The 11740-nt window shown below is 40.9% G+C and overlaps 1 protein-coding gene across 4 annotated transcripts in view; it reads left to right on the forward strand.

Moving 5' to 3' along the window:
* SEL1L2 (SEL1L2 adaptor subunit of ERAD E3 ligase) overlaps positions 1-8250 on the forward strand; it is a 119925-nt gene extending 111675 nt beyond the window's left edge. For 2 of the 4 annotated variants that reach the window (XM_045981194.1, XM_045981192.1), the window contains 2 exons: positions 7527-7655; positions 7793-8250. In XM_045981194.1, the coding sequence (XP_045837150.1) occupies positions 7527-7655; positions 7793-7912 (249 nt within the window). In that variant the 3' untranslated portion in view covers positions 7913-8250. Of the gene's footprint in view, positions 1-7526; positions 7656-7789 lie in introns of all 4 variants that reach the window. The other 2 variants (XM_045981191.1, XM_045981193.1) reach the window with 1 other exon arrangement.
* Positions 8251-11740: the final 3490 nt, after the last annotated feature.

The following is an 11740-nucleotide window of genomic DNA, read 5'->3' on the forward strand; positions in this document are numbered from 1 at the left end:
AACTTTGCAGAACTCACTGGTGATGGAGTCAGAATTTTTTTTTTTAAAGATTTTTTATTTTTTTTTTAATTTATGACAGAGAGAGATCACAAGTAGGCAGAGAGGCAGGCAGAGAGTGAGAGGGAAGCAGGCTCCCTGCCGAGCAGAGAGCCCGATGCGGGACTCGATCCCAGGACCCCGAGATCATGACCTGAGCCGAAGGCAGCGGCTCAAACCACTGAGCCACCCAGGCACCCCAATGGAGTCAGAATTTGAACCCAGGCCTGTCTGACCCCATGTTTTTTAGGGTAAACAGTGAGCCTCGCCTCAAGTCTTTCTTAGTGCTCAAGTATATATTTCATATTAGTGTTTATACTTCTGACTGCATTTTTTAAAACTTTTTATTTTTTTATTAACATATAATGTATTATTAGCCCCAGGGGTACAGGTCTGTGAATCGCCAGGTTTACACACTTCACAGCACTCACCATAGCACACACCCTCCCCAATGTCCATAACACAACCACCCTCTCCCAACCCCACCTCCCCCCAACCCTCTGACTGCATTTTAAGAGCTAAATAATGAGGGGGTTATCTGCTTTTCTGTGCTTTCTTCTTTCTTACAGTTGTGCTAGTTGTTGAGTGTTATTGATGGAGAATTTCCTATTTGACTGCTAATGCACACCCTGAAACAACCAAGGGCTTCACATTCAGGCACTGACAATCCAGATCCCTGCCTTTCTGAGCTCTCCCTGTGGCCTGCCTTTTGGCTGATCACTTTCATCATCCCCAGCACCCTAAGCTGTGGAAAGACTGTCAAATCCAAATCCAGTCTGTTTCCCCCATTCTTAGCATGTACAAGCTTCCTGTGTTTATAAAATGGGATCAAATAGCTAAATCGGAAGATTTCTTTGGATGTCATTTAGCCACACCCCACTCCCTTCCAGATCCTCCACAGCTGTAAAACAGAACAATGATACCTCCCCTCCCCAGGCTTAGAAATAAAACAATAAGGCTTTGTGAGGGGGCTCTGTAGTCCTTGTGTGGAATGACTTGTATTTAGATCAGAAGAGAATTTGAGTGACTGCTAAGTAAAGTTTCAGTAAGATCAAAGCTTTTATTCACAATTCCTCATGCAAAATGTAACTATAATGGTGACAAGAGCACTGTGTGTATCATGGATAAAGTGACCCCACTCTATGGGTTAAATTCAAATCAGCTTACCTGTCCTATGTGATTCAAGGAGCAGGTGCCGGTGACAGCCTTATCCTCCATAGTGAGGCCGTTTTGCCTTAAGACTCTGGGTGCAGGGAGGATACAGGGCCAACTGTGCAAGAGAGGACACTGTTTATGGGAGCCCAGATGGCCCACTGTGTCAGAGGGTCTGGTTTTCTCCCTTGGAGTCACCGCTAACCTCTCTCCCAGGCTTTTTCTTCACAATGTCAAATAGCAGTTGTCAAAACATACATTTCATACACTTGGAAAAAACTTGGAAATTTCTCTCTGACCACATTTCTGTTCTTGCCCGTCCAGGTCCCGTTGATCAGTGTCTCACAGTTACGGGTGTATTTTTTCCTACAAAAAGTCTCTACATGCAAAAACAAAAACAAAAAAACAGGGTTGTATTCATACCCGGATGTGGGAATTTTAGATTTAGTTAATGAGGAGTCATTGCTCTTTGTCCTCATTAATTTCTTTGGTTTCGCAATTAGAAAAATAATAACCAAGTACCCAGGGGCCTAGTTTATTAATCTTGCAGTCTCATAGTCAAATTAACAAGAAGATACCAAGTTTTCTAATCCTTAAAATGAATATGCTGATAATTAAAAGCTGAAATCTTGTTCCAGCGATGGTTAATGAAAGCAAAGCAATTAGGAGAACAGACTTCCACAGCATTTAAGTCATCAAGTAATTAAGCATTTCTTTGGCAGGGCACTTCACAATTCTCTTTATTAGTTAATCCTCATGCAAACCAGTGGGAAAGATAATAATATCATTACCAGGATTTCTCTGAGTATCGAAAAAGGCTTTGTAAATATAAAACCCTCTGGGAGAAGGAAGTGAAGTATACATCAACCCTTGGTAAATCAACATAAAAATATGGGTCATTGTTGTCCTCATCTGTCTTTAGGAAAGGACATTGGGACGAGGGTGATGTAGGTGACTTACCCTAATAGCTTCACTGAGAAGCATCTCATTCCCCAATTTATGACTTTGAATTAAGCTCAATGAGCTCCTAGACTTAAACTGTGGGCCAAGACTGACTGCATCATTGTTTTGGGAATACAAAATAATGCCTGAGGAAAAACTGGGAGAGGAACTGAACTAATGTAGAAATATAAGCACTCAGCTCACAAGTTGTTACAAAACTCTATCTCAATTTACACTCCATTCAGAGTACTTCAGAAATTTAACCATGAACAAAACACGTTGCCCATCCCCTCCTGCCCATTCCTTCTGTCTGTTTCCTGGCTCAGGCCAGAGTTTTTACTCATGTAGGCTTATTGTAAAGGCTTCTCAGTGGTTTCCCATTCTGGTGTTCTTCCTTTAAATCTGCAGCAGAGAAAGCCATGTCTGCCAGAGAGTTTAATCCCAGTTCACAGGGAGGCCTTGTTGCTGAGATGTGTCTCTTAGTGAGAGACTACATTTCCCAGCTCCCCTTCATCCACGTAACTAGTAACTAGTTCTTACCAAAGGAATGGAAGTAAAAGTGAAGGGTGTCATTTCTGGGCTAAGGCAGCTAAGAAGTAGATGGAGCTTCTCCTTTCTCTCTTTGCCCTTCTTGAATGCAGAACACTTAGAGGCGCAAAGGGATGGCAGAACCAAATGATGGAAGGAGCTTGGGTCCCTCAGTTACCATGTAAAGAAAACTCATCTCCAACCAGGAATACCTTGTTGAAATTTGGGGATTTACTTGTTATAGATGTTAGCATTACTTTAATTAATACATAATCCATCTAACAAAGCACTATCAGTTTATTTTTTATAAAATACATATCTGGTACTGTTACTCCTCCCCCTCACTCTTCCCCAAATTATGCATTTACACAAACAAATGCAAGCAAACACAAAACTAAAAGCATCTTATTAACTTTGTACTCCTTAATGAAGTCCAAACTTCTTACTCTGGCATTCAAAACCCTCCTTGACCTAACCTACCTACTTCCTTACCTTCTAGACTACTTTTCCTTCCCTGCCTTGCCCACCCCCAACCAGAGACCTTGAACTAAACCCTCCTGACCTATAGTCATATCAGCCCATTTTCTGGAATGATCTTCTCGCACAGTTTTGACCACTGAAGCCCCCTCTCTGTGTTTTTCAAAGATAGTTCCCATATCATCTCCTCTATGATCTCTCCAATGATATGAAAGATATCTGCATCTGTTCATAAACTGCCATGGTACTCTGCCTGGCCGTTCTTTATTTATTCACTCAAAAATTTATCGAGTGCTTATTGTGTGTCAGGAAACACTGTGCTTTGTTCTAGGGATACAAGAACAAGACAACTTTCAAAGAGCTCGTAGTCTACTGTGGAAGAGACAGTCTGCAGCTATAGTGAAAGCCTAAAATGGCACTAGAGCATACCCACACAAGTAAAGTGCTGTGAAAATGTGAACGAGGGAACAATTCAGGTGGACCCATCAGCGCTGCCGGGTTTGCTCTAAAATTCTTTTATACCATGAAGTATAAAGAACACATGACAGTTTTTTTTTAATGGAAGAAAGCATGTATATTTTAAGATAATGACTAAGAAATCCTTCATAAATTAAGACAAAAGGGGGGAGGAATAGCCTTTGGAGATGAGTTTCCAGCATGTATAGTTAGACCTACAAGATAACACGTTTTGGGGATCCTACAGGGAAAACAAAACCGCATTCATTGAATAAATTATAAATAGACCTGTCATAAATAAAAGTAATTATGGCATGAAGCATTTTCATTTCTCATTTGTCTGGTCTGACCACTTAAGGAGTGTTAGAGCTGAAGCTTTAAACAACAGAATAGAATTATTTTCTGGAAAGGACAAGTTCAAGTTAGGTATTTAAAACGGCCTTCTCAGAAATATGACAGGACAGAACACACACCGCTTAGAAATGGCCATGACTTCTCTTGAGATAAACGCCTTATCACCTAATAATTAGAAGTGTGCAAAACAAAAAAAACCTGTATGTAGATAACTTTATTTATTACAGACAAAAACCCTGCAAATACGGGCGCCTGGGTGGCTCAGTGGGTTAATCCTCTGCCTGAGGTTGTGATCTCAAGGTCCTGGAATCGAGCCCTGCACCGAGCTCTCTGCTCAGTGGGGATCCTGCTTCCCCCCCCCCCAACCCCCCCCCCCCCACCTACTGCTCTGCCTACTTGTGTCCAATAAATAAATTAAAAAATCTTTAAAAAAAAAACCCTACAAATAAACTGCTCCAAAATAGAAGGCATGTTCTGTAAGCCATCATGTGGTAGTATACCACTGCATTCTGTATTCTATGGCCCTGTAGTTAAGTGAGCAGGCTAGAAGGAGAATACTGGATTTGAATCTCAGCTCTGCCACTCACAAGTCCCAAGAACTTAGGTAAGTGACTTAAACTCTCTGTGCCTCAGTTTCTTCATATTTACAGTATCATATCTGTATCATCTGTCCTATATAATTGTCATGAGGTTTAAATAAATGACAGTGGTGACTGGCACAGAGTAGAAGTATTTAATAAGAATTAGCCATTGTTATGAAATACTGTGCAACTATTAAAAATAAAAATATTATAGACTGAAGGAATATCTGAGGACATGGTATGTTGTTTGAAATACATTGTTAAGAAAGCAAAAGACATGTGTGATGCCAAAACAATGAACAGTTATGCTGTAAATAAGCAAATAAAAATAAATAAATAAATTTAAAAAAAAAAAAGAAAGCAAAAGACAAAATATTAAGCAAAGTGAAAAATTCCTAAGTTAAAAGTATGTGTGTATATGAATATATATAAAAACGCTGGAATGCTGGAAGGTTGTGTATAAAATATGATCAGTACTTATCTCTGTAGGGTGAAATTGCAGGTAGGCCTTTAATAATTGTTCAGCTCTATGTTTTCAAAATTTTCTCCAATTAGAATATGGTATATTTATAGTAAGAAAACAAGGTTAAATTATTTTAAAAATGACTTCTGTCCCCATATAAAAAGTTTTTGATGATACCCAAAGATTCAGGGCTGGAGAACTCCCATATCATGTAATTAAACAATTTTCATAAACCAGAGAATTTCAGGAGAATTCTGTATTTTTGAATTATAAGAAGCTATTTTGAACGTGTGAACATTGGGCAGTTCTTTGGCACAGCTGATATTTTAGTTGGAAACACATTATTTAAGAAGAGTCTGCAGATCCCTTTACATCATCTCCTCAGTCAGTGAAGTTAAAGCAAACTAAGCTCAAATGTACCACAGGAAGGTTAAATATAAGTGGATTGAGTGTGCAATGGACTTATTTAATGAAACTTGGCCATCATCAAAACATTTTTGAAAGGAAATTTTTTGTTTGAAAGACTTGGATTTCTTTTCCTAAGTAAGGATCAAAGAACAAGGAGTCTTTTCTAGAGCCTACTAATAAAATTTCTTTTATATGGGTTGCCCTAATTAGCCAGTGGGTTCAGGAATTTTTCTGGAAATTTTAAAGAACGACTTTCTTGTCTGGCCCCACCCCCGCTGAGAATTGTGAGGCCCCTGGGGCAAGGAGTGAGCTCATCCCACTTTAATGATACTTCTTGCTAGTTTTTATTATAAACTAAGCAACTGATTTGTGATGCTTGTGCCTCAAGAAATAAATTAATAACTATTGCCTGCTTCATATAAGAATGAATGCCTGACAGATTGAAAAAGGCTGCTGTTCCCTGAATGCCCTATTAAAGTCAATATGCTTTTCATGTGTGGGGGTGACATAGCCATTATAATCTGCAGGGTGCTTTCAAATGAACCCCCACTGAATTTGTTGGAATTAGAGACACAAATCAGAGTTTTTACAACATCCATCTTCTCTGTTGTCAGGAAGGTTTGTTCAGAACAGTCTCCCGCATTTTAAGTTTTTAAGCAAGAACATTCCTCTTTCTCCAACAAATCAATTTATGAGACTGCAAAGCTTTGGAAAAAATTTAAGAAATGATAAGCAGAACACAACAAAGAGAGAATGCCACAGAAAAAGTGGGTTTAGCAGGGGCCACAGGGATTCACAACTATTGCACTCCGTGTAATGGAGGTTTGTGAGATGGAGAAGAAAGACAAAGAGATACAGGATAACCACGGTTTGTGAAAAATCTCTCTTCCAATTGGTTGGAAAATAATCCAAAAACACCCAGCTAAGTACAGTTCTGGTATTGGCCCAAGGCCCTTCAACCTTTAAAAGAAACTCTATTTAGCCTTTTCATTACTTTTGTTTGGGAAAACAAGCAAAAATAAAGCAAAGAAATAAAAACAAGTCATAAGTAGGTGAAAATCAAAGAAAAAAAAAACTTTTTTTTTAATCTTCCATGGCCTAATTTAGTGGAGAAAAAAGTCCCTAGAAATATAGTATGTCATTTGAGGAATCAAATTCCAGCCTGAGAACGAAATAGATTATGCATTCATTCTGTAAGTATTATCAGAGACCAACTACGTACTCAGCATTTCCCTAAGCCCAAGGAATTGAGGGGCTAACATGTTGTCCAGGTCCTAGAGGGCAAGGACAAACGAAGAAACAAATTTTGGACTTCAGGTCTGATAAGTACTATGAAGAAAATTAGGAATTGTTATATGCTTGTTAGTATCTGTATTGTTATTTGTTTGGGGAACTGTTCTGTTGGCATCTAGGGTTCTGCCTCTTTAACAGGAATCCTATCTAAGGTCTGGTCCAGCAGTATCCAAGAAAGATTTTTGTGTTAGTTTTCTATAGCTATTGTAATAGGTCACTACAAATGCAGCGCCTTAAGACAGCTTACATTTAGTATCTCACAGTTTCTGTGGGTCAAAAGTCTGGGGAGCTTGACCGGTCCTCTGCGTAGGGCCTCAAGGCTAAAATCAATCTGTGTTCTTTCCTGGGAGCTTCGGGTAAGAATCACTTCCAGGCTTCCTTGAGTTGCTGGGCATATTCAGTTTCCTGTGCCTGGATGGGACAGAGGGTCCCATTTCTTTGCTGGCTGTCCACATTCCTTCTCATTCTTCCACATGGCTCTTCCAGCCATGGTGAGTGGAGCCCTTCCCAAGCCTTCTGCCATATCCGACTTTTTCTTCTGTGCTCAACCATGAGAAAACCACGTTTAAGGGCTCATGAGAGTCTATGGAGTCTGTTCAGGTAATCCAGGATCATCTCTCTATCTTAAGGTCTGTAACCTTAATGACATTTTTAAAGTCCCCTTTGCCATGTAACACAACATATTCATAGGTTCCAAGGGTTAGGGCATGAATGTCTTGGTGGGGACGGAGGGGGGCCTACCAAAGATAAATAATGATATTTCAAACTGTGACTTTCATTGAATTACCCCTGAAGAATCTGCACCTAATGAGTAGGGGCTGTTCTTCTATTTCTAGGACATTCACTTGGCCAGGAGATTATATGATATGGCTGCTCAAACGAGTCCGGATGCTCACATACCTGTTTTCTTTGCTCTCATGAAACTGGAAGCCATGCACTTGCTCCGAGATATCCTGTTTTTTAATGTAAGTTTGTCTCAGTAGGTCCCAAATCTCTGAAAACAACAATAAGGAACTTTTGGATGGTGGGATGGGAGGAGATGATGGCTCTGGATCGAGTAGGAGGGTTGGATTTTTTTTTGACAGAATGTCTCTCCCAGCAGTTTACAATGAGATGGAAATGGATGAAATTGGACAACACCCTTGGACCACACTGGGATTTATTTGTCATTGGCCTTATTGTTGCTGTGCTGGTCTTCCTGCTTAGAAATCGCTACGGGTAGGATCTGGGCCATAGGAAAACCTGCTCACAGGAACAGTTTACTTCAAGTTATCCTCGCTAAATAAAGAATTTCCTTGTCAAACTCAGGAGTCTGCTGCAGATTTCCCACACAGGCCTGTGAGGGAAAATGGACAAAGCTTAGGACCTGGCTTCAGAAACCATTTCAGACTTCCTGCTTATGTGGGGTGACCACTTGTGGTAGAGTGAGGTGCTGGAGACTGGTCACCAGAGATTTCCTTATAAACTTATAAGGTTTCCTTATAAACTTGTTGTCTTGGTGATCCAGTCCCTAGTTAGGATAAAGGCCACCCGTTTTCATGTGATAACAGCCTTTGGTCTCTCAAGAGGACAACTGGGCTTCTCAGCTCCTTCATACATACATAAGTAGGGAGGGCGGGAAGTTTTGGGAGGGCAGGGACACATATCTCTCAGAATCTGATAAAGACACAGACTTACAAATAGACCCCTCCTCTTGCAAGAATGATCCTGTGAACCACATTTCCTTGTGGCATGCTGTGCTGATTTACACTTATCGCGGGGGGGGGGGGGGGGGGGGGGACCTTCTATCAAAGCTGCCCTTAGCACTTGTGCAGTGAACAGTGCCACCTGGGTCTGTCCAGCATTGTACCCCTCTCTGCCATCCCTCACTAGAACCCTGTTTTCCCTGGGGAATCCCCTCTGAAGTTCCCATAGAGTGAGAGGACAGGGCTGAAGAGTGGTTCCCTGACTCCTGTGGCAGGGAGAGCAAGGACCTGGGACTGGGGGTAGGGTGGCTGAGGAAAGAGCTGGAGTCTGAGGACTCCTGTCAAGGGCCAGGCTTGAATCTCAGCTCCATAGCTCTTTAGCTATTTGATATCTCTGAGACTCAGTCTCCTGATCTGCAATGGGAAGATCTCAGCAAGCGGGTACAAGGATTAATGGGATAATGTACCTAAAGGAACTATCACAAGGTCTGGTATTCTAGAATGAACTCCACAAATGGTAACATCTAATACTCTTTAAAAGCTCATGGAAAATTGAATGAAATATGGCGATAGCTGAGTTGATAACAGTCTATGTGGCTTCAGTGCCCTGCAGTTGGTTCTCCAGCCAAAATCCTGGGTGTTTTGGTAGGAAAAAATCATACTTGCCTACTTGAAAATCCAACCCAGGGACAGGAAAAGAGTGAAGTAGTAATGTTCCTTGTAATCAGAAAGTGAAATGAAATGGTGAGAGAGCACTGAATTTAGAACCAAACAGCTTGGAGTTGAGGTCCAGCTCTGTCTCTTATCAGCTCTGTATATGACGTTGGGCACAATTTCTATAAACCTCAGTTTTTCCCCTATAAAATGGGATTAATTCTTACCTCACTGGAGAATTGTGAGGTTTAACATAAGCCTAGCTTCAAAAATGCTTTATAAACATTACATGTCCAAATACTAGCCATAGTCATTTATTTGACCATGAACTAATCCACACCTTTTTGAGGTCCAGGTGTTTTAGAATTTCCTGGACACAATCCATCACTTACAGAAAGTTCCACTTCTTTTTTTTTTTTTTTTTTTCAAATTTTTATTTAAATTCTAGTTAACATACAATGTAATATTGTTTCGGAAGTAGAATTCAGTGATTCGTCACTTATATTTAACACCCAGTGCTCATCACAACTGCCCTCCTTAATACCCATCATCCATGTTGTTCCCTCCATCAACCCTGTTTGCTCTCTATAGTTAAGAATCTCTTATGGTTTGTTTCCCTCTCTTTTTCCCTCCTTCCCATATGTTCCTCTGTTTTGTTTCCTAAGTTCCACATATGAATGAAATCCTATGGTATTTGTCTTTCTCTGACTGACTTATTCACTTAGCATAATACCATCTAGCTACATCCATGTCATTGCAAATGGCAATATCTCAGTCTTTTGATGACTGGGTAATATCTCTCTCTCTCTCTCTCTCTCTCTCTATATATATATATAACATCTTTATCCATTCATCAGTTGATGGACATTTGGGCTCTTTCCATAATTTGGCTATTGTGAATACAGAGTTCCACTTCTGAAGGAACTTTCATTTACAAACATGCAAAGAAGGAGCAGGCATCCAAACCTCAGGTCAGGGCCTAATAGGCCTGCAGTGAATTATACCCCACAGGTGCTTACAGTGTGAGCACATCAGTGACAGGGATAAGGACAACTAGGGGAGTATGGAAGGCAAATAAGGGGGTCCTGTCTCAAAGTCTGGATGAAGATTGAGCTTCTTAGAGGTAAAGCTTGTGAACAAAGCTGCTGACAGGGAAGAGAAGGCGATTCTGCTGTGTAGAGTAGAGCACTGTCAGATATACAGGAGCAAGGGCAGTGTGAGCTCATCAATTTCCCATTCTGTTAATCGTACCAAGTAAATGTGGCAAAACCATTGAAAGCATGAGCGGCTTAGTGTGTTTGAACCACAGAGCTCGTATTCTGTGTAACAATTCTGATAGCTTCCTTGAATACAAGCTTTTTGTTTTTTTAAATCCGGTTTTCTTTGTAACTCCCTTTTCCCTCTACATTTTCTTCCCTGGTTCTTTATTAAAGCCAAGTAAGTATTCAAGTCAATAAATTTTTTAAAAGTCAAGTATAATTAATTTTTTTTTCCTAGACCAAGGGTCCAGAGTCATTTTATGAGGAGCATGCTTTCAGAATTCTGTGCTTTCCCCCGACATCTTAAGGGGTGGGTTTTAACTGCTGTGGCCAAGAGTGTCTGGTGAAAAGCAAGAGAAGAGAATACAGTGCCGTCGGAAGCAGTGGCATGGTACAGCTTGCTGCAGCCCTTTTCTGGGAATCCCAGGAAGCACAGAGAAAAGGGTGTGGGGAGGCTAAGGAGACTCTTCTGTTTTTTCCTTTTTTTTTTTTTAAATAAGATTTTATTTATTTATTTGACAAAGACAAAGAGAGGAAACAGGAGCAGGGGGAGTGAGAGAGGGAGAAGCAGGCTTCCCATTGAGCAGGGAGCCTGACAGGGGCCTGGATCCCAGGACCCTGGAATCATGACCTAAGCCCAAGGCAGACACTTAACCGACTGAGCCACCCAGGTGCCCCCTCTTCTGTTTTTCACATTCCATCTTCATGATGAGGCTGGAGGTGCAAATAATTACCTCTGTATTCCACAGAAGGAAACAGAGGCTAGGAGAAGCTACACAACTTGTTAAGATCACACAATAATATGATCACATAATAATAAATAATGAAGCTAGAATTTGAGTCCAGACCTGACTCCAAAATACTTTTTCCTCCATATTACTGTTGCAGGTATTTCTTACTGCTTAACAAACTACTCTTAAACCTCAGCTGTTTAAAACAACCACCATTATATCTCAGGCATTTTGGGCAGGGAGTGGCTGTGTGATTCTTCTGTTCCACATGGCACTGGTTGGTGTCCAGCTGGTGGACAGATGATTCTAGAGACTCCAACAAGACAGTTTTGCATCCCTGGCACCTTGGCAAGGTGGCTGAAGGCTAGACTTAGCTGTGAGGGGTGATCGGCCTGTCTGTATGTTATGATCTCTTCTGCATGATGGACAGAGTCATGGGACTTTTTACACAGCATCTCAGAACTCCCAGAGAGGTTCAGAGAGACCCAGGCAGAAGCTGCAGGTTTCCTAAGACCAAGGCTCGGAAAATCCCGGAATATCACTTCTGCCACATGCTGTTGACTCCATCTCTCAATGGGAGTAGCAACAAAGAATTTGTAGCCATATTTAACCTACTACAAATAGATAATCTAAAAACTGACCTACCATGGGTTATATAAATTCACTGAGGCATTGAGCTACTTGGAAGACAGGATTGTCTGTGAGGTGAGATTCTTCTTCC

Source organism: Meles meles, chromosome 16 (assembly GCF_922984935.1).
Source record: "Meles meles chromosome 16, mMelMel3.1 paternal haplotype, whole genome shotgun sequence".
Taxonomy (NCBI): Eukaryota; Metazoa; Chordata; class Mammalia; order Carnivora; family Mustelidae; genus Meles; species Meles meles.